Source organism: Malania oleifera, chromosome 4, assembly GCF_029873635.1.
Source record: "Malania oleifera isolate guangnan ecotype guangnan chromosome 4, ASM2987363v1, whole genome shotgun sequence".
Lineage (NCBI taxonomy): Eukaryota > Viridiplantae > Streptophyta > Magnoliopsida > Santalales > Ximeniaceae > Malania > Malania oleifera.
The window spans coordinates 108,654,685-108,679,119 of record NC_080420.1 but is presented as its reverse complement, the minus strand read 5'-3'; the positions used below and the strand labels follow the sequence as shown (position 1 = coordinate 108,679,119).

The 24,435-nt window shown below is 37.7% G+C and overlaps 1 protein-coding gene across 1 annotated transcript in view; it reads left to right on the top strand.

The window, feature by feature from the left end:
* Nucleotides 1-24,435, top strand: part of LOC131153477 (uncharacterized) — a 154,538-nt gene that overhangs the window by 96,628 nt on the left and 33,475 nt on the right. The window contains exons 11-12 of the mRNA XM_058105817.1: nucleotides 7,711-7,802; nucleotides 12,219-12,301. Coding sequence (XP_057961800.1) covers nucleotides 7,711-7,802; nucleotides 12,219-12,301 — 175 coding nt within the window. The remainder of the gene's footprint in view (nucleotides 1-7,710; nucleotides 7,803-12,218; nucleotides 12,302-24,435) is intronic.

Below are 24,435 nucleotides of genomic sequence, written 5' to 3'. Positions count from 1 at the left end.
TCCCGGAGTCTTCCTCTCAACTTTGTCTTATTGACAAATCAAGAAATTTTTCATATAGCCCATCACATCATCTTCCATTTGTGGCCAATAGTACCCTTACTTGATCGAGGCATGAGTTTGTTGCCATCCTATATGTCTGGCCAATAAAGTGTCATAACACTAGTTTAATAATGTCGTCTATAAGTTTTCAGATTTAGGCACAAATAGTTTCCACCCTTTTGCAATCTAAAGGTTGTCTTCTATCAAGAAATTGTTAGGCTTTCCCTTCTTCCACTACTTTCATCAATGCTTGGCCTGTTGGCCTACTTTCAAAAGTTTTCTAATAAGGTCTTTCATTGATAGGGTAGCCTTGCTAGCTGACCAATGGCTTACCAATTTTTGTGTTGCCAGTTCTATTTTTTTGCTCAAAGAATCAACCATTTAATTTGTTCGTCCTGCCTTATGCTCAAAGTGGAAATGAAATTTTGGTGGTTGCTCTTGCCAATAGGCTTCCATCGAAGTTAACCCTAGTTGAGATAAAAAGTGAGTGACTACTATGTTGTTCTTCTTGACCATAAATCGGGACCCTAAGAGGTAAGTGTCTCCAAACACGGAGGTGGTGTATCACAACTAGAAGTTCTTTATTTTTGGGATGTATAGTTTTGGTTTGCACTAGTTAATTTTCGGCTTTCAAATGCAATCAGACGACCTTGCAGAAGAACCCCTCCTAATGTAAAATTATATCCATCTGCTTGGACTTCAAATGAATTCATTATATAAGGAAGGGTTAACTTTGGGTCCCTTGTAATTTTCTTCTTCAGCTCATTGAATGCAAACTCACAATCTTCCAACCAACACCAGTTTACTCCCTTTTTCAACAAGTCTATCAACGGTACGAATTTTGTGGAGTATCACTTTATGAACTTGCTATGGTGGCTCACTGAAGTATGGCAGTGGTTGGTTGGATCCATTCATATTTGCCCTTCCTTAATAAAATGCCCCAAAAACTTGATACATTTATGAGTAAAGGCATATTTCTTCCCTTTTAGGTACAACTAATTTTCCTGAGCATTTGGAAGACCTGACATAGATGTTCTTTGTGTTTAGGTATCGTTGATCTAAACATTACAACATCCTCGAGGTAGACCACTACAAATTTGTCCAGATGGCTCCGAATAACCTAGTTCATTAATGTACAAAAAGTGGCAGGTGCATTTGTTAGTCCAAAAGTCATAACAAGAAATTCAAATGCTCCATATCTAGTAACAAAAGTGGTTTTTAGTTCATCTCTCTCAAGAATGCGCACTTGGTGGTACCCTAATCCTTGATTCATCTTGGTAAAATATTTGGTGATTTTTAATTGGTCGAAGAGATCTACTATTAGGGGGATGGGGTACTTATTTTGAATCGTCACCTTATTCAAGGCTCGATAGTCCACACACAAGCGTAAGATCCCATCCGGTTTCTTTAAGAACAAAACAAGGGCTCCAAAGGGTGTCTTTGATGGTTGAATAAACCCATGTTCAAGTAACTCATTTAATTGCCTTCAAAGTGGAACCATATGGTAAGTAGCTTGGACATGCTATTTTACCCTAGGAAGAAGTTGAATCTCATGGTCCACCACTCCACCTGCTTTCAAGGTGGCAACACCTAGGCACCTGATTTGGTATCAGATCGTTGAATTCTTCAAGAATTTCCTTAATTCCAATCGGACACAAAACTTGGTTCTTTGCCACTTGGATCTATTGGAAACACTAAAAATGAGGGTTCTCTTCTCTTCAACCCTTTTTTAACTTGAAGGGCTAAGAGCAATTTCTTTTCATTTAAAGCGCTACAGGCTACTAGCACAGTACAAGGTGTATCCCTCATCAAGAGGTAGTTTGCAATGGTACTAGAACAACTTGAGTAATCTTGAGTAAGTCTATCCCCAATACCATGTTGAAATCATCAAGAGATGTCACTATGAAGTCTACACATCTTGACCAAGGACCCATTGGACAAGCTACCTTTGAAGCAACACCTATGGTGGACAAAGCTTCTAAACTCACCGCCTTCAATTTTCCTGAATCCTTGTCAACTTGCAATTTTATCCATCGAACTTAGGTATCAACAATGAAGTTGTGAGTGGCGACTATGTCGATCATCGCCTTGGTATTCTTTCTATTTAGTCTTAGGTCAACATGCATAAGACCCTTGTCTTGTGATTTTTCGATAAATGCCTGACATTCAAGGCCCCCCCTCCACTATATCCTATTTTTCCCTTGTTTTCTCTTTTGTGGCTTCTGTTCCATTTCTTGGGGCCTTCTAATCAGGACATTCAGCCATTCAATTACCTGATGAGGAGCTTTGCAGAGAAAACTAGAAATAGATGGTTGGTTTCTTCCCAGCTATTGCATATTTGCCCCTCTTTAGATGAGAAGTATCTCCTCTCACTGCCAAAGTTATGAGGCCTTCAGTTCCCTCCTTCAATTGTAGGCATGTTCATCTTATTGAGCCTCTGCTCATTGTTAGTGGAAGTTAGGTTTTTCCTCTTTATATGGTTTTCTAAGTAGTCATCTAATTGTTTCGCGACAACGAGAGTAGAGGGAAGGTCACAGATTTCTTGCCTTCATAACTCATTTTTAGGCCTTGTCTTAAGCCCTCATAAAATATGAAACGATCTATCAGACTTTGTCATGTCTTTAATATCAAGCATCATGACCTGAAATTCTCGTTTGTATTCCTTGATCGAACCAGTCTGTTGTGGATCATACACTTGCAGCGAGCAATGCACTCTACATTTTCTGAGTAGAGTTGTGTCTTTGTGGTATGTTTTAATTCATCCTATATATTCATGGTGCAACGATTCTTTTGGATGTCTTCGCATTTGGTTCTCCACTACAACTTTGCATCGTCCATAAGGTGCACCATTGAAAGTACTACTTTGTCCTCGTCCAATTCAATTCGAGAGCACTTGAAACAATGTTCCAAGTCGAAGATGTAGTAGTCCAATTCTTTTGAATCACAAGGCCCACCATAAGATTTTGGGTCTGGTAATTTTATTGAGGCCCTTTCACTAGCATCTACCATGTTGTCTCTTAGACATTGGTGCCTTTGGGTTCAACTTGGCACTGAACTCCTACACTTGGTTTTGAATTTGATCTATTGTGTTCTAAAACTTGCCCATTTTCTTCAGATCTTCCTTTAAAGAGCTAATGGAATCCTTGACATGTTGTGCAAGTATGTAAAAATTCTCATTAAGCTCTTTAAAATAGGCCTTAAGCTTAACTGGCCCTCCCCCTTGGGATGGTCACGATGGCAACAAAACCTTTGTCTCTTTTAGCTTACTTTCAAAGACTTACAATTGCTCAATATTCATATGGAAGGCCTTAAGATCTATAGGTCCAATCTCTAGGGATTTTACACATGGAATAAGGTTATGTAGTTCCACAATCCTTTCCTCAAATTCGGATGGACAATAGAGGATCCCTCTATCGTTTACATGGGCATGCTCAAGCTCTTTCGACAATTTAACCACAAATTCCTGGAGTTCAAAGCACGTCAATGCACTCTGTCTCAACAAACTTAGAAGTTCTCAGGTTACCACTCATGTTGACTGACCATTGTGCTATGATACCAACTATTATGGACTTGCTAAGGTTGACATTGGAGAGGGCTGCTCAGCACTCATTAAGATCTCTCCCCCAACCGAGTTAGCCAAAATTCTCTTGTTCAAGCTTACAAGCAGAAAAATCACATAAATCCCTCAACAAAAGTGTCAACATTGGGAGTAATATTAAGGTGACCACAATTCATATAGGCAAGAGTCAATCATGTAGAATTCATCCATAGATCAAAAAAGTTCACCACAACGATGAATAGTAAAACACAACAATAGTAGTGTCAACTTATTTTATTTAATAAAGAAGGCAACAGTACAAAGATTAACAAAAATAATTTATTCATCAATAAAATGCTTGGAGAGTTGCATATAAAGTCATTATCTCCCCTTTCTTATCCAAGTACATTGTCACCCCGTAACACCCAGCCTCTTTGGAATGTTTTTGTATTAATATGTTTAGAGGGTGGGGGCTTTGGTAAGAGAAAGGAGAGGAAAGCTTGATTGCAGCCTATTGTTTTGATTATTATTTGGTGTATTTAGTTAGAAGGAAACACTAAAATTTGTGAAGATGTTGCCACTTGCCACTTCCAATAATGTGCTTTGGAGCAGATTTTTATTTTTGGTGTCCCTTCAGTGTTCGGAAAATGGATTCTTGTGGCATGTTTCTTTGGAAGACCTGCAATGGGTGGCTTGCATTACTCGTTGAAGTTCCCTTTTTGTTTAGTTTCTTTGTTATTGTAAATTTGTAATCGGAGGATATCTTTTTTTCCTTGCTTTTTTTCTTTTCCGTTTTTTCTTTCTTTCTTTCGTGCACTTCTTTGTTTTTTTTTTTTTTTTTTAAAAAAAGTAGTATCCTTTGACGATGATTTTTCGCATGTGATCAAGATCTATCTGTTAAAACTGAAATGTTAATTTCGTGATGTATTTACCCAATTATACCAAGAAATAATATCTTAATTTGATAGTGATATTCAAAATTTTCAATCTGATGATGTACTTGAATTTTTGTTCAAAATGAGCTTTAATTTTTTGCTTGGCCAAAAGGGATATTGAATCAAACATCATTTTTACATGCCCCTCAGGAAAATAGAGTAGTTGAACGGAAAAATAGATATTTAGGTAGCATAGTAGGGTCTTTGCTCTTTTATATGCTTGTTCTTGAAATTCGTTCCATTGATGCTCTTCCTACAATCTGTTTTCTGTTTAACATTATTCCTCCTAGTGTTCCAGGAGGCCATATTCTCTATTCTTTCATGTACCCTAAAACAAACATGTTCTCTTGTTAGGTCTTGTGTCTTTGGCTGCATATGTTTTTGTCCATGGTTCACATATTGGTCATGACAAGTTCTCCTATTGTGTTGTTTAGCATATCTTTGTTGTATACTCAAGAACTTAAAAAGGGTATGGATGTTACATTGTTATGATCCTTACACTCTTAGGAAATATGTTAGTGGATATGTTGAGGGGACGCCTTATTTTTGTAGTGTCGTTTATTCCTTGGATGAATCTATTTTGAGTCCTTCAATGATTTCTAGTTCCCCCTTCTGTGCTAGTCCTCAAGCTCTCAACGATTTCCAAATCAAAAACGATATGTTACTAAAGTAAAGAAACGTTTACAAACTACAAAAGTAGGTATTGACATAACTACCATGACACACTTGCTTCTTTTGCCCTTCACTGTGTCAACTTTTGGTTTTAGAAATCCGTCCTAGCCTGACTTGGATTTGCCAATTGCCCCTTGAAATTGTAGCTCAACTCAACAACTAATTCTATGCATTCTTTTGCATTATCTATTTTCTATTTTTCTATCCTTCCTCACATGTTGAAGTGCTCTCTATGCTAGGGTGCAAGCATGCAATGGATGTAGAAATGGATGCCTTGGCTCCTCGAGGGACATGGGGTTTGGTGGATCTTCCTTTCGGAAAGGAGTTGGTTAGGTGATGTTGGGGCCTGCACCATCAAATATAGTCCTAAGGTGTCTATTGAACAGATTAAGGCTTGATTGATTGATACGCTCAAACATATGGTATTGGTTATTTTGAGACCTCTCATGTTTCTTGAGTAAATTTTGTTCATTTATTGATGTTGTTGGTTGTTAATTTTGACCGTTTCATCAATTGGATGTGAAGAATGCCTTCTTGTGTGGTGGTTGTAGGAAAAGGTATATATGGAGCAACCTTTTGGATATGTTGCGCAAGGGTAGGAGGGTAAGGCACGAAGGTGGCATAAGACCATTTATGTTTTTAAGTAGTCTCCTCGAGCTTTGTTTGATAAATTTAGTATGGCGGTTTCTACATTTGATTCTATTCAGTGCTACTTTTATCATTTGATTTTTGTTCGAGATAAGGAGACTACTATGGTACTTCTAGTAGTTTATGTTAATTATATCATCATTGGAGAAATGACAATGATGTGAGATTGCGAAATTCAAAGAATGGCTTGAGGCAAAATTTGAAATCAAGTACTTGGATATTCATGATATTAAGATTGTGTGGTGTATGTATTAAATGCATCTCAGCAAAGATATTGAGAATGAATGGTGTTAGTATTAAATCCTTCTTGATGAAATACATGCTGGACTTGGTAAGTGAGAATGATATTTTGGGAGCTAAATCAGGTAATACTCCAAAGATGAAGTTGTATAGGAATGTTGAATTGGAATTTGATGACAAATGTCGGCATAGGTAGTTGGTAGGCAAGTTGATCTATATGTTTATTGCTGAAGTTTACAGAAAATCCAAAACAACCACATTTTGGGATATTGTTTGTAGGATTCTATGGTATTTCAAAGGCTTTCTTGGTAGAGTTTTGATGTAAAAATGTATTAGAAGTTGTGAGATCATAGGATACTCTGTTATAGACTGGGCAGGCTTTGTTGATGGTCGAAGGTGTACTACTAGATATTTTGCATTTGTGGATGATAACTTGTTACGCGGCATAGCAGAATCTGTAGCAAGATCTAGTGCTGCAGAAAAATATCGAGCCATGGCTTGAGTGGGCTGTAGTCACAGCCTTAGAGCCTCTTTTGTCGAAGATGGGATTCTTGGTTACAAAACCCTTAGATATGTTTTGTGATAATCAAGATGCCATTTATATTGCTAGCAGCCCAGTGTTTCATGCGAGGACAAAGCACATTAAGGTTGACTATTGTTCTGTGAGGAATGCAGTTTTGAACAAGGTTATGACTGCATTTATGAAATCTATGGATGGGAAATGTTTTCATGAAGGCTTTATTTAAGCGTGCATTGTCTAATGGTTGTGAAAAGCTGGGGTTATGTGATATTTATACACATCCAGCTCAAGGGGGAGTGTTAAAGAAAAAGAATATGCTATTAGTAAATGTGGTTTAAGTTGGTGTTTCTTGTCTTTCATGTCTTTTTTATTACTAATGTATAATGATGCGGACCTGGAGCTGGACATTTATTTGATGAAACTGCCGCTTGACTTTTTCCTTCTTTTCTTCCCCTCTTGTTTATCTCTAACACTTTTGGTTTAAGACTTAAAAGTCTCTTTTGTTGGTAAAATTGTTTCCTAATAGGAAAACCACGTAGAACCTTTTACCTCCATATTAAACTACTTAATATTTGACAAAAAACTTAAAAATCTATACTTTCGCCACTCAGATTATATATATATATATGGTAAAAAGACACTTATAATAGCTGGCCATCAAGGGTATGGCAGCCTGAGGTACAAAAAGTCACCACTTATCTTGTATATAAATTTGAAGAGGTGAGAAGAAAATAGATCCCTTAATGTGTCTCATTTCAAGAAAGCCTCACATCTCAACTAATCCAAGTCACCTACTTGAAGCCTTTGTTTGCCATTTAGCTTTATGTAGGGCAGTATTTTTTTTTTAAAATTCTTGCCTGCCTTATCCTGATTTTTTTGCCATGATTAAATGATTTTTGACAACTGTCACTCATCTTCTCATCAATTTTTACTATTAAAACATTCTCCATTGTAGCAACTGAGTTTCATTGAATGCTATTTATGCTTCTTTTGTTATTATTTCGTTTGCAAATATTTGTTTGAACATGATATTTTATTTAATACTTTGTACATTTATGGAGGATTGCATGCTTAGTAGTGTTTTGCCTCATAATTTCATAACCTAATCAATGCATCAGGTTATCATACAATATGACATCTGTGGATTGTGCTAGTGCAATATTTTACTCAGTGATGAAATTGGCTTTAGAAGCACTGCATACTTCAACGAGTAAGTTTATCTTGAACTTGTTATTCATTTTCTGTTTTGCCTACACTCAGACATAAAACATTCATCATAAAGCGTATTTGTGTGTTGTGAATTGAATAGCAAAATCTTTGTTTTCGGATGAGAAAATGATAATTTATGAGGTGGTGTATTTGGTCTTTCATAGTGGTCATCTCAGTCTTCTTCTTATGCTTCTCCTTGTAATAGTTGGGCCATGGTTAGCACTGCCTCTTCCTGTGGTGTGGAAGTGTTGGAGGATGAGGATGATGTTTGGGTGGCAGTTGTGGTAGAGGTAGTGTATCAGTGGAGTTGGTCGTGGCAGTTCTAGCGTCTGCACACATTACAGCAAGGACAATCATTCTTTAGATCAATCTTCATGCAAATTCGACTTAGGCCAATGAGTTGCTTGCAGAGGTTGATTCTAAATATTAACACTTCAAGTGTGTGCCACACCATTGGGGAATTTGGTACAGTGTCTATGGTGTCTTGAGAGGAATATAATAATCTTGTCCACATGTTTAATGACTTCAAATTTAGTCTTTTATATCTAGTGCTACTATGGCCTATTCAGGTACAATTGAGCTGCTTGCCTCTTCATCCTCCTCATTGTCAATTATTTATTTTGTTTCCTCTATCATATGACAAGTAGTCCTACTTTATTTCAATTGTTGAAACTCACTACTTCACCTTCAAGGTTGCTTTTGATGATTAGTTACGTGATTCTTGTTGTGGCAATATTCTTTTGTTTCCTTTTATTCCTCTTTCCTCCTTATGTTACATGTGTCAAAATTTCCCCAGTGCATTGTTATTACTTTTTTAGTTAACAAAATCTCATAATTAATCTATGACCTTCGTTTCTTCGCATTGTTTTATTCATGATTGAAGAGGATTGGTCGAGAGTGTGAGAGGGATGGCCTATACAATTTCAATGGTTATGGTGGTAGATAAAGTTTTGTATAGCTTCTTCAATTTATACTCATTGTGTCTCTTTCGATCAGTGGTATGCTTGTTTGGATCATCCCTAACAAAATTTTTATCTTGTTCAAGTATATTTCTCATTTTTGAGTATTCTATATGTCAATTAGGAAAGTATATTAGGACATCTTTTCCATTTAGAGTTGATTGACATAGTAAATGTTTTCTCAAGTCTCGCTATTTGTTTTCTCTTTTTCATTTAGATGTTATGATTTGTGTAAAGTCAAGAATTTAATTGGTCATCAATATTTGTGTCCCTTGTGGATGCTTTTTCACATATGACTAGGATCTATTAGTTTAAAGATTGGTTTGAATTTCTCAATGGATTTATTATTCTACTAGGGGATAAAAATTTGAGCTGGCATTATTATTCAAAATTTTTCGTTGTGATATTGTGCTTGAATTGTTCAAAATGAGCTTCAGTTTTTTTAATTTGCAGATTATTCATCAAACATCATGTGTAAATGCCCCTTAGCACAATAAATTAGCTGAATTAAAAAATAGACATCACTTGACATGGTCGAGTCTATACTCTTTTATATGCATGTTCTTACAACTCGTGTAAATGCCCCTTTCTACTACTTGTTTTTTAGAGGAAGGCCCCTAGTGTTCTAGGTGGACAAATTCTGTTTTCTTGTGTCCCCTCAAGAACATTCATTCCCTCCTTATGCAGTTAAATGTTTTCATTGTGTACTCAAGAACTTAGAAAGGGTATAGATGTTATGATCCTCACAATCCTAGGAAATCTATTGGCGCAGATGTTTCCATTTTTAGAGAGTCCTTGGATAAATCTATTTTGTGTCCAAAAGATTTCTAGTTTCCTTGTCCCTTTGGAGGCACTTTCAAATCTATCAGTTATTGATTGAAACAAACAATTAGGGGCTTATGAATGAAAGAAAGCAAGCATAAACATCATTGCCATCATTTTGTTGCCTCTTTTTCCCTTTAATTTTCAATCTCTCAAGTTCTATCCATCCTAGTGTGATTCGGTTTTGGCAATTGCTCATGATAAAGGTACCTGAACATGTACTTACCATTTAGTCGTCCTTGGTTTCTTATTTTATTGCTCATGTTTTTGTTCCTTATCTTGTTTGTTCTTTTGCCTTGTTTATTTCCGTTATTTCTATCCCTCATTTACCTATTAAAGTGCTTGCCACGCTTTGGCAGAAGCATGTAATGCATATAGAGGTAGATCCTTGGCCACTCCAGAGACGTGGGATTTGGTGGACCTTCCTCCTAGTGAAGAGTTTGTAGATGTCATTGGGTGTAACCGTGTAACACGATTAAATATGTTTCTGACCACTCCATTCAATGGCTTAGGGCTTGATTGGTTGCCCCCTGCCAATAGGTGCACCCACCCAACATATGATATTGACTATTTTGAGACCTTTCCTCTTGTTTCTTGACAATGTTCATATATTGATCTTGTTGGAGTTAATTTTATTGGCCCTTATACCACTTTGATTTGAAGAATGCCTTGTATGGAGATTTATTGGGACTTGTATACATGGATCAACCTCCTAGGTAAGTTGCACAAGGGGGGAGGATGGTAGGGTATGTCGATTGTGTAAGGCCATGGATGATCTTAAGTAGTCTACTTGAGCTTTGTTTTGCAAATTTTGTGTGATGTTCTCTACTTTTGGTTTATCTAGTGCTACTCTGATCATCGGGTATTTATCGTAAGAAAAGCAGATATGTGCAATAATTCTAGTAGTTGATGATATAGCGGGATTGCATTGCATATGTTAACAATAGCTTCATATGAAATTTCATATCAAGGACTTTGGTACTTTTGGTTGCGTTTTTGATATTGAGATTGTACAGAGTAAGAAAGGTTGAAAGTAGAAACTATTTCAGTGAAAATATACATTGAACTTGCTCAATGAAACTGGTATGTTGGGAGCTAAACTAGTTGATACTCCCATGAATCCCAATGTGAAGTTGTTTACGTTGCTGTTTGTTGGGTTCAATAGTATCTTAAAGGCTCTATTGGAAAACGGTGGGCTATATATGTAGTAGAAACTGCGAGATCATGGGATACTCCAATGCAAATTTGGCATGCTGTCTTGTAGTAAGATCTAGTGCTAGAGTTCACACCGTGAGTGAGCTTATGTGGTTGAAGTCCGTGTCAGAGATGGTATTCTTGGTTATGAAATCTATATATGCTTTATGATAATCAAGTTGCCATATATATTGCTAGCAACTCAGTGTTTCCAAAGAGACCAAAGCACATGGAAGTTGACCCTCATTTTGTAAGGGATGCTGTGTTGAAGAAGGTGAGAGAACTTGATTTGTAAAATCAGTGGCTCAGTTAGATGATGTCTTCATGAAGACTTTGTTTATGCTTGCCTTGTATAATTGTTGTGATGCATTGGGATTAGGTAACTTTTATATACCGCTAGCTTGAGGGGGTTAAAAGTTGTTCCCTTGTGCCCTGTAGATCATAGGTTCGAGGCGTGGAAACAACCTCTTACAAAAATGTGAGGTAAGGCTACGTACTATAAACTCATTTTGGTCCACCCCTTCCCTTGGCCCCACGTACGTGGAAGCTTTGTGCGCTTGGCTGCCCTAACTTGAGGGGGAGTCGTACAAGAGAATAATGCTACTATTATACTAATTATGTGGCTTGGCTGGGGGCATTTTTATATTTTATGTCTTTATTATTAATATATAAGAGGCCGGAAGACATGGAGCTGTACACATGCTCAAGGAAACTACCGTCTGATTTTTCCTCTTCCTTTCTTCTTTTGTTTTCTTCTTCTCTCCTCCACCCCTTACTTTACAACATTTCCTACTATATTCCGTATGTTGTCACTCATCCATTTAATAATGAACGTTACATTCATGTGGAATCTATGGTTGGCTGTTTTGTTGTCACTCTAGCCGTGAAGGATTTACCTTAAATATATCGCATTTTTATACCTACTACTAATTTTGCAAATTTTTACCACAATTGGTGCTTTCTCTCTCATTTTTTTCTTGGATGGCCCAATTCTTTGGTAGAAATGGCTTTTATTTGTTAGTAGGTTCTGCACTGGGAGTTCACTGTGTTCTACGCTGCAGAGTAGAGGTTTTTCCTTGCTTTTTTGTGCCTTTTAAGAAGGGAAAGGGGGAAAAGGAAAAAAGGTAGGATAACATTTGTGGTGGGACTAAAAAAGGAAAAGGGGGAAAAAGAAGAAAGAAGGATAACATTTGTGGTGGGACTAGTATGACTTGGTTGGTTGCATGCTGGCATTATGATTCTTCTTATTGTGCTGTCACTGCTGTGTTGGTGGTGGCGCTGTAGGTTTGAAAACGTATGCATAAACAAATTATTCGTGGTGCCATTGTGTCGATTAATGTTTATATTTTCCATAGCCATATGTCGTGTTCAATCATTACCTTTACATGTGTACTGTGAATGCAACTTACAGTTGACATATACCTAGTGAATTTATCTTGCAGAAGAATTGCATAGAAACGTTGGGGATGTTATCACTAGATGGCAGAAACTTTTGAAGTATTACCTACCTGGCTTAGATGAGCAGGTTTGTGGTTGTGCGTGTGCATGTGTATTTATCTTGTTGAACAATTGTTGCACCCATTCCTTTCACAATGGAAATTTGTTCATTTTCATTGGTATATATAACTATGGATTTTATAGGAAGCCTCTTCTGTTGTGAATAAGTTAATCCTTTCTGTATATAACATTTTAATTTTTTTTTTTATTAATCTTCAAGTTAATGTGAACCATATAGTTGTGAATATTGAAGGATTTATCATGCACTTCTTGGACAATTGTATAATGTGAAAAAACATGTTGGCCCAAAGGCAACCCAAGAGGAGGGGGGTGAATTGGGTTTAATAAAAGTTAATATGCTTGATACAAAATTTAAAGCAATCAAGCAAATACACAAATATAAAATCAATTAGATCAAAAAGAGAAGGAAAGAGAAATGCACAAACTTTTTTATAGTCGTCCGGAATCCTTGTCTACATCTGCTCTCTTTAGACCAGTACTCTTGAGGTTCCACTATTACTTTGTTTAACGGAGACCATAGAACCAATTTACAACCCATTGTTTTAACGGAGACCACGCAAATTAGAACCCTTGTTTTCTATGGAGACGAGGAAACCAAATTAACAAAGCTTACAACAGAAATTCCTCAAGAGGAAGATATACAATTGAAGCTCACAAAAGAAACCCTTGAAGAATAATCAAATGTAGGGTCAAGAATTTTCTAGAGATTCTCTCATGGATGAGCCAAATAGAGCACCAAGAGAGACTAAGAGAGAGTGAAAGCAAAAAAAACTTTAGATATTCAATATGGATAGCTTTTATTGTGTTCTTAAGGTTTAGGAGGGCATGTATAGAGTTTGGATGAAAACTAGCTTTTTCTGCTTGTTGGAGCCTTCTTGGCTTCTAGACCGGTCGAGCGTTTACTAGCCATTAGAGATTAGAAGAAGACCATTGCAAGAAAAACTTGGAAAACTCGTCAACCGCCTCTAGCCTCTACTTAGGCCAGTTGGCCGCCCCCTATGTTGGACCAAAACTAGAAAAAGGAGAACAAAAGGAAGACCGAAGGGGCAGTTGACCACCCCTGGCACAAGGCCAGGGTTCAGTCTTCCTTTTGTTATCCTTTTTCCGGTTTTGGTCCAATAGAGCCACGCCTTAAGTTTTCACATAATTTTACAAATTAAAATACATTACAATTAAGAGAGAAACACTACAAATAAATGAATTAAATTTGTCTCCTACCTCAATGGCTTAAATCCTATAGAACACATCTTAAGCACAAAGCCATTAGTCAATAATAGTTTGTTAGTGTCAAAACTAGGTTAATGAAACCTTAGGGCTAAAACAGCAAAGAATTTTTATTAGGTGTGTGCCTGGATGCATGTGCCTGCATGTTAAAACCAACTGCAGATTCAATCCAGATTTTCATAGTCCAAGCACAAGTTGAGCTGTGCACAACCTTATTTAGGCCCACACAGTTTTAATTCAGATCAGGCAAGTTGTGGTGCTGCATTGTTGAGAGCCTTGTAGATGTATTTTTGGCTTTTGAGAACATAAGTGAGAAAAGCAAATGTGTTAATGATTTCTGATGCACCGTAGGAAATATATTTTCGTGAAAGGAAAGAGGTCAAATTTTGCTATAAGTAGAAGCAAGGATTTTTGCTCATTGAAACAAAAATTTGCTGCTTTTTTTTTTTTTTATAACCAATAAACTACATCTACTATTGTGCTGTCATTTCTGCAATGTTATTGAATCTTGTAGTAGTGTTTGAGAAAGGTGCAGTCACACGTACCAATGACTATCTCTTTCAACTTTTTGGGGATAAACATTATAATTACCTTGAATATATAGGTGACTTTGTTATCCATGTCTATGTCATGGTTAAAAATGACGTAGGGTCAAATAGGACTTAGTTACTATCGAAATATTGCGTACAATGGAAGACCTAATCGCAATGATAGGCCCTTGCATTAAGTTATAATATATGTCTAATACATTCCAATGACCATATTACCCTAACCGTTATCACGCCTCCAGTTACAAATGAATTTGATAGGAGCACCCAGCCCCCAAAGCTTTTGTGAACTTGTTAGCAATATCCTAATCAAACTTCACATAAGTGGTTGTTATGAGCTTCTGCAGTAGTGTCAATTCATTTCAATCTATTTTTATCCGCTTATGGAAGACCAAGTTGGAGGGAATATGAATCAAATGTGGAAAACCTAGTTCTTCCAACATGTTCCTCAACCTAACAAGTTAACTTGTGGTGTGCGCCATGGCCCTATACTCTGACTCAACGCTTGACCTAGCCACCTCAATTTGTTCCTTACTCTTCGAAGAAATCAAATTGTGATCAAGAAAGGTATATTACCCACCTAATCGATTGTGGATATTATGTTGAACGTGACCAAATTCCATCTTCATTTTATAACCCTTAATATAGAAGTGTGACCTAATCTTGATATAAGAGACCTCTCTTGAATGTGGCTTTGAGATGTCTCAAGATGTGAATTACCACATCCTAGTGACTTGTTCTTAGAGAATCTAGAATCTAACTAAACACATTTGTTGTGAAAGACATATCTAGTCGAGTGGTTGTGAGATGGTTCAACTTTCCAACAAGTATCTAGTGTTGTACTAGGTCGAGCAACAAATGTCCCATATCTGGTACTAACTTGATGGTAAAATACATGGTTGCATCAATATGTTTGGATCCAAATAGCCGAGTCTTATTCAAAAGATCAAGAACATACTTCCTCTAACAAAATGGTTCCTATAGTAGGATTCGATACTTTAGTTCTAAGAGTACTTTAATGGTCCTAAATCTTTGATCTGAAACTCAGTCTAAAAAATTTTTTTTCAACCTTGGATGCCTTGATCATCACTAGTTAACACTATCATCCACATACGCAATAAGCATAATCGTACCACAAGAGTATGATGATAAAACCATGCTTTGGGAGACTATATTAAGCCATATAATGATTTCTTAGGCTAGCACACTAAGGCTGACTACCTCTGCGCAACAAACCTAGGTGGTAGCTCTATATTTACCTCTTTCTAAAGATCACTATGCGAGATGATATTCTTCAAGTCTAACTGATGCAAAGGCTGGTGACAAGTGGTGGCTTCGGAAATGAATAGACGTACTAAGATAAGTTAGGTGATTGTGGTAGAATTTGTTCGAATAATCCAAAGTGTACACTTGAGTATATCCCTTAGCAACAAGACATGCCTTCAAACGAGCCATGGAACAAGCAAGATTGACTTTCACAAAGTATACTTTGCAGAGACCAACCACAGATTTATTAAGAGGAAGAGATAATAATTCCCTAGTAATCCTATAAAGCCCTCATTTGTTCAACCATTGCATTCCTCAATCCATAGTGGACTAAGGCTTTAAAGTAGTAACAAAGCAATAATAAAAAGGTGGCAAGAAGTCACAGGAAACAAATTTGGAGATGGGATGTTGTGTGCATGTACGTTTATTTTTCTATAAAGCAATTGGAGGATCAACATCATGTGAAATGCAATCACTAGATAAAGGAACTGTTGAATAATTGGGCAAAATGGAAGACCTAAAATTAGTGATACGTCTCTCCCTCTATTTATAATATATATCGAGCACAATTCTAATGACCATAATACCCTTACTAAGTCACACTTACTAACATAACTGTAAGACATACTAAAAATGCTAAATGACCAAATAACCATTAACACTCTCCCTCAAGATGTAGTATATATGTCATATGCTCCTAGCTCGTTACAAATGAACAAATTAGCAAGCTGAAAATCAAACTTCACAGGAATGGCTGTAATGAGCTTCTGCACAAGTTTCTCCTGAACAAAGTGACAATCAACTTCAACGTGCTTTGTCTGCTCATGGAAGATCGAGTTGGAGGCAATATATTAGCTCAATTATCACACATCAACTCCATAGGCTTAGAATGCGAAAACCCAATTCTTCCAACACGTTCATCAACCAAACAAGTTCACTTGTAACGTGCGCCAAAGCACTATACTCTTGACTTAGCAGTTGACTTGGTTACAACAATTTGTTTCTTACTCTTCCAGGACACTAGATTACCACCAACAAACATTCAATACACGACTGTGGGTATTTGGTTAAAAGATGTTCTGCCCCAATCTGCATTTGTATATCCTTGAATATGAGTGTGACCCCGATCCTGATTTGAGAGGACTCTCCTTGTTGTACCTTTGAGATATCTAAAAATGCTAATTACTCCACTCCAGTGACTTGTTCTTGGGGAATTGAGAGATTGACTCACAAGATTTGTTGCGAAGGATATATTTGGTCGAGTGACTAAGATAATTCAACTTCCCTATGAGTCTCCGGTATTGTCTTGGGTTAGGCAACAAATCACCCATATTTGACACTTAACTGATTATAGGGATCCATGGGTGTATGAACAAGTGTGGATCCTAACAACCCAACCTCATTAAAAGATCAAGAACATACTTCCTCTGTGACAAGACAATTTTCATTTAAGATATCATACTTTTATACTGAAGAAGTACTTCAATGGTCTTAAGTCCTAAGTTTGAAACTTACTTTGTAGGAAAAGCTTTAGGTCCTAGATGCCTTAATCATTATCACCAATGATCACATTGTCACACACAATAAGAAAAATCTTGTTGGATGGTGGCGATAAAATGCAGAGTGATCTATTGCACATTGTTGGAGGCCGAACTCAAGTACTACCGTAGTATATTGGCCAAACCATGCTTTGGGAGACAGTTTCAATCCATATAATGATTTCTTAAGCTGACACACTAAGCCTTACTCCCCCTTTGCAATAAACTCAGATGGTTCCTCCATATAGACGTCCTCTTGAAGATCGCCATGTCGGAAAGCATTCCTCACATCTAACTAACATAAAGGCCAATGACAAGTAGTTGTAGTTGCTAAGGAGATGAACAAACATATTGATGCAAGTTTAGCAACCATAGAGAATGTGTATGAATAATCCAAATTGTTCACCTAATTATATCTTTTAGCTACAAGACAAACCTTCAAACGAGCTACCGAACCATCAGGATTGACTTTCACAATGTACACCCAACGACAACCAACCACAGACTTATTAGGAGGAAGAGGTACCAAATCCCAAGTATCATTATCATGTAGCACACTCATCTCTTTAGCCATTGCAATCCTCCTCCTGGAGTGGGATAGGGCTTCAAAAATTGATTTTAGGAGAGCAATAGAAGATAAAGTACTAACAAAACAGAAATATGAGGGTGACAAGAAATCATAACAAACAAAATTAGAGATTGGATGTTGGGTACAAGTGCATTTACCTTTCCGAATAGTTATAAGAGGATCTATCAACGTCATGAGAAATAAGATCATAGGGAACTAAAGGCATAGTAGTTGAAGTTGGAGGAGGCTCTCCTTCCTTGAGTCGCCATGTGTATGCCTATAATTTGGGACAATCCAAGTGACGAGAAGGACTCAAACTAGATGAAGATATAGGAGGATTGAGCACAAATAGTAGGTCGGGATCTAGAAGGATATGCAAATGAAGGAACTTATCAAGGTCAGCAGAATTCAAGAAATAAGGTAGTATGGTGTAGACTCAAAAAAGGTGACATTAGCAGGGAGAGAATCGATGTAAAGTAGGGCTATAGCATCGATATCATTTTGAATATGGGAATAGCCTAGAAAAGTACATTTGATAGAACAAGGATCCAACATTCCTAGAGTTAACTAATGGACAAAGGACACAGCCAAAAATACAAGGAAGAAGGGAGAACAAAGGAGTGTTAGGGAAGATAATTGAATTCATGATTTTACCACCAAGAATAGAGGATGGCATTTTATTGATGAGGGAGAAAATTGTGAGAACAACATCACTACAAAAAACTTTGGAGACATTCATTTGATACGATAGGGTACAAGTGACTTAAAGAATATGTTTGTTTTTCCGTTTTGCAACTTCATTTTATTTTGGAGTGTGGGCACAGAAGGACAGATGGATCATACCAGAATTAGTCGTATAGGTTGTGACTTGGACACTAAAGTACTCCTTAGCGTTATCACTATGAAGTATCTTGATTGGCACATCAAGTTGAGTCTTTATTTGAGAACATATTGCACAAAAGATATTAATAAAATTATATTTCATTAAATACAACCAAGTCTTCCTGCAGTAGTCATGAAAATATTTACCAAATACCAAAACCTCAACTTGGACATGACATGAATAGGACCCCAAGCATTGGAATGGATTAGTGTGAAGGGACTTACCTGTTTTTTGACTCGGGGAGCAAAGGGAACACAATGATGTTTTCCCAATTAACAAGACACTCAAAATTAGACACAAAACTCTATGTAGAAACTACCTGTTTCAACTTGTCCAAGGATAGATGGCCAAGGTTGTTAATTTTGGTTTGAATACCCTTTCTATCAGGTTTGCTTTGATTATATAGATGAGACTTACATAGTTGTTGCCTGATTTTCAGCACTTAAATGCTGCCAGATTTTCAGCATTATTAACAGCCTAATCAGCATTATTTACAGCCCATTATTTACAGCCTAATTGCCTAGATTATCTCCATTAACATCCCCCCTCAAATTGATGCTGGTAAATCAAGAAGCATCAATTTGTTAACCAAGAACTGATGCCGGTGCCGAGAAATAGCTTTAGTGAATATGTCTGCAGTTTGACGTTCAGTGGAAATGTGAGGAAGAGTAATCACTCGTTTGCCAAAGGATTCACGTATGGAATGGCAATCGACTTTAATATATTTCGTATGCTCATGGAAGATAGGATTAGCGGCAATCTGAATGGCATTGGTATTATCAACATGAAGTGGAGTGGAATGAAGCTAAGAAAAACCAAGTTCACCAAATAACCCACAAAGCCATGTGATCTTAGAGCATGCAGAAGACAGTACGATACTCAGACTCAGTGGAGGACTTGGAAACTCTCTCTTGCTTCTTACTCTTCCAATGCACCTACCAGTAACAGAGCAACGAGTATCAGCACATCCGGCCCAATCAACATCACTATACCCCACCAACCGTAAGGAAGATTCCTTAGGAAAGAACAACCCGCGTGTAGAGGTGCCCTTCAGATATCAGATAATGCGGCGGACAATGGCAAAATGAAGATATCGGGGAGTCTGCATAAGTTGACAGACTTGCTGCCCAACAAAAGAAATATCAGGACGAGTAATCATTAAGTGGTTTAAACTCCCAACAAGTTGCTGATGCAAGGATGGATTTGATAGAAACCCGCCTTCCTCTTGACAAAGCTTAAGATTTACCTCCAAGGGAGTCCGATTGGAGACCAACCAATGAAATCACTTCCTGTGTGTATTTGTGTTGGTGTAACAACATACTAGTCAAAGTAAGCTGCACCTCAAGGCCAAGAAAATACTGCAGGAGACCAAGATCTTTCATGTGAAACGAGGCCTTGAGATGCTATTGTAATTGCTTAATTAACTCAGTATCAGAGCTAGTAAATGCAATGTCATCAACATATACCAGATGCAATACAATTCCTCTAGAAGTCTTGCGAAGAAAAAGATAGGAATCAAACTGACTCTGAGTAAAATGAAAAGCAAGCAAGGTAGAGCGAAATTTATCAAACCATGCACGTGGAGCCCGTTTCAATCCGTACAAGGATCGGCATAGCCGTATATCCTCTGAGGAAGGTGTAGAATACATGCCGGGAGGTGGAGACATAGAGATTTCTTCCTTCAAATCCCTATGTATAAAAGCATTCTTCACATCCATCTGTCGGACAGACCACCCCTGCGACCCAAAAAGTGCCCGGATTATTTGCACAGTAGTCATTTTGGCAACATGTGCAAAGGTCTCTTCATAATCAATACCATACTCCTGCCGGTTCCCAAGAGCCACGAGACGTGCCTTATATCTGTCCAATGACCCATTAGACCGAAACTTGACTAAGTACACCCATTTACAAGCAATAGGTTTGACACTAGAGGGACAAGTCACAAGATCCCAACTGTGATTATCTTGAAGAGCATGGATTTATTTTTGCATGGCTTGTTGCCAACATGCTTTGGTGGCTGCCTGGGTATATGAGTGAGGAACAGAAACAATGTCTAGAGTGGCAGTAAGCGAGGTATGAAGAAAACCATACCAATCCAATGGATGGGTAACTCGGGTGGAGGGTCGCTCAATAGAAGAAGACACATCATCAGAAGCGGGAAGAAGAGTAATAGGAGTATCAGAAATTACCTAAGGCTGAAAGAAATATTTATTATTGAAGAAAATCACATTCTGGGAGATCCAGAATTTGTTTGCATGAGCATCATAACAAATAAATCCTTTCTGAGTAGGACTATATCTTGTGGAAAAACTTGTTTAATGACTTCACGTGTATAGTTAGCTATTTTAGGTAACAACTTGTATTCCTAGAATTAGGCTGATTTGGTTAGTTTCCTATTCTATTTGAATATCCCATAAATCATGGGATCTGATACAACCTAGTTAATTTTCCTTTTCTGCTACTAGGGTTGATGTATATAGCTAACTTTTTGCGTATTATTCAAAAAATATTAAGAAAATTCTTCTACAAAGTGTTTCTCCGTTTGTGTCATGGTATCAGAGCCTAAAGCTCTTTTCTGGGATTAAAACCTCTTCACACAAGCCTTCATTGCTGAGACCATACTGCTGCTTCTTTGTACCCTGTTTTTTAGTTAAAAAAAAAAAAGTATTTGCACTTTTTTTTTGTTTAGCCTTCATTGCTGAAATTTCTTAGAGAAGTTTCCGTTCTTATTTCTACCTTTGATAGCCTTCATTGCTAGTGGTTTCCGTTTCGAGTGATCGGTCTTAATCACCCAGAGATCATTGTTCGTGAAGAATGTCGGAGGTTGTAGAGACGACCACTATAGCACAATCAGAGAAGATTGTTCGATCCCAACAACCTGGGGAATTGCAAAATTTCCAGGAAGCATATAGGCTGAATGGAAAAAACTACCTCAAATGGTTTCAACTTGTCCGCACCGTGCTAAAGGGTAAGGGAAAAATCAGCCATCTCATGGGTATGGGGCCAAAACCAAGAGATCCTCGTTTTGAAGCATTGGGATGAAGACGATTGCATGATTATTGTGTGGCTATGGAATTCTATGATTTTTGAGATTAGTGACACTTGTATGTTCTTGGCTACTGCCAAGGATATTTGGGATGTAGTTCAACATACATACTCAAAAGCTAGAGATGCGTCTCAAGTATATGAGGTGAAGGTGAAGACGATTGCAACAAAAAAAGGAGTAAATCTGTTATTGAATATGCCAAGTGTCCTGAAGATGCCGCTATTCTAAAGGATTTCATTGAGCAAGATAGAGTCTATGATTTCTTTGTTGGATTTAATCCAGAATTTGATCAAGTGAGGATTCAAATTCTCGGCAAGCAGGAAGTTCCGTGTTTTAATGAGGTGGTGGCACTGATACAAGGCGAGGAAAGTAGAAGAGGGCTGATGCTTGAACCATATAACCTGGATAGCTCGGCTATGGTGGCTAGTGGTGGCAATAATTTAGTCACAAATGTGGAATGAGAACTAGTTTTTGAAAATGGGAGACTTGGTCAGGCAAAGGCCTAGAACCGTGATAACAAGGACAACTTGTGGTGCACTTGTTGTAAGAAGGCACACCAAACTCGTAAATGGTGTTGGAAACTTCATGGAAAACGTCCAAGCCGAGAGTGGGGACAGAAAGGAGAGCAGCCAAGGAACAATGGTTAGGCTCTTGTTGGTGTGGTACACAAAAATGAAGCAGCACGACAGGAGTTAGGCATTCTCAACCAATAAGAGGTCAAAAGGGTGAGATCTCTTATTGGCAGTCTTGACAAACCTTCCGGCACTTGCTCATTGGCATATTCAGGTGAGTTTCCTACCTCTATTGGATTAAATATCTTGGGTGAAACTTTTGCCAACTCCTGGGTCATGGACTCAGGATCAACCAATCATATGATCCACTCACCGAATGTTTTTTTCACATATTTGCCATGCCCAAGCAGTAGGAAAATAGCCACAACCGATAGTTATTGTGTATTTTAGGATGAGGATTCAGGGAGGATGATTGGGCATGCTAGAGAACGGGACGGACTATACTACCTCGAAGCACCGAGTCAATCAAGCATTACCAAGGGCAAATTATCTCACTCTTTGTTTCTGAGCATTTTTCGTCCAATAAAGGGAAAATTTGGCTTCACCATTGCTGACTTGGATATCCGTCATTTTGTGTCATTAAAATTCTGTTTCCTTCTTTATTTAAAGGTTTAAATGTTGAGAATTTTCATTGTGAAGTGTGTGAACTTGCTAAACACAAACGTGTATCTTTTCCAGTCAGTAATAAAAGAAGTTGTATTCCTTTTTATCTCATTCACAATGATATTTGTGGTCTTCCAATATTCCTAATGTTTTTGGGGCACGATAGTTTGTGTCATTCATAAATGATTGTACTTGTGTTAGTTGGCTTTTCTTGCTTAAATCGGATAATGCTAGGGATTATTTCAGTCAAGTCTTAACTTCATACTTTTAGAAGGAAGGGATGGTACATGAGCCATTGTGTCAATAACCCACAACACAAAATGGTGTAGTAGAAAGGAAAAATGATCACCTTCTTGAGTCAACTTGAGCTTTCATGTTCCAGAAAAATGTGCCTAAATCTTTTTGGGGGGAAGCAGTTCTTATAGCCGCGCATCTTATAAATCGTTTGCCTTCTAGAGCCTTGGGGATTCAGAAGTCCAATGGAAATGCTCTCAACATTCTATCCTTACCTACACACTATAAATAATCTTGTCCCTAGGATATTCAGGTGCGTGTCATTTGTTCATATTCATAGTCAAAGTAGGGGAAAGCTAGATCTGAGGGCGTTAAAATGTGTCTTTGTGAGTTATTCTTCGACTCGGAAGGAATATAAATGTTATCATCCTCCATCTAAGAAGTTCTATGTCTCAGCGGATGTTAATTTCAATGAACAAAAGTCCTATTTCACCACTCCTTATCTTCATGGGGAGAGTTGAACAATGGAAGATAAGGATAGGGATGTTTTACTTGATCTACTGTCACTTCCCGAATCTAAGCTAGTTTCTTGTTCTCTTGTGCCAAATCTATGTCTAAGTTCGTGTCTGAGCCTGTGCTAAATCCTGTGCCAAATTATATGTCCAAACCCGTGCTGAAATTCCCCAGAAAAAAACTGATTTTGCCCTTGAGAATGTGAGATTTGGCAAAATGTTTTCAAGGAGGATGGTGGCTGTCCCTGAATTTGTGCAAGTCCTAAACTCCAACTCGGAACCTAAGAATGAGGTAACAATTTCTAATCCTTCATTGCAAGCTGAAACCGAAGCTTAGGTTAATGACCAAGATCTTCCCATTGCTGTTAGAAAAGGAACTAGAGAGTGCACAAAACAACCTTTATATCCTCACTCACATTTCTTGTCCTTCAAAAAATTTTCACCATCCCATAGGTCCTTCCTTGTTAGCTTAAACACCATTGTCATCCCTACCACCTTTTCTGAGACTTTACCAGTGAGAAAAGGAAACAAGCTATGAATGTGGAGATGGAGGCATTGAAAAAAAACAAAACATGGGAGTTGGTTAAATTGCCGGCAGGAAAGAAACCTGTGGGGTGTAAATGGGTTTACACTATGAAGTATAAAACAAATGGATCAATAGAGAGATACAAGGCAAGGTTAGTGGCCAAAGGTTATACTCAAACCTATGGAATTGACTACGTAGAGACTTTTGCTTCAGTTGCGAAGATGAACACTTCTAGAATCTTGTTGTCTCTAGCAGCTAATTATTGTTGGGACTTGCAGCAGTTTGATGTCAAGAATGCATTTTTGCATGGAGAGCTAGAGGAAGAAATTTGTATGGAAGTCCCGCCAGGTTATGGGAATAATTTGGCTGCTCATATTGTGTGCAAGTTGAAGAAAGCCTTGTACAGTCTTAAACAATCGCCACGAGCTTGGTTTGGAAGGTTTGCAAGAGTTATGATGGCCATGGGATATAGACAGAGCCAAGGGGATCATAAATTGTTCATTAAACACTCTCCTTCAGGGGGAGTCACAACCCTCTTGGTATATGTCGTGGATATAATAGTGACAGTGGATGATGGTAAGGAGCGACAGATTTTGAGTCAGTGTTTGGCTAAGGAGTTTG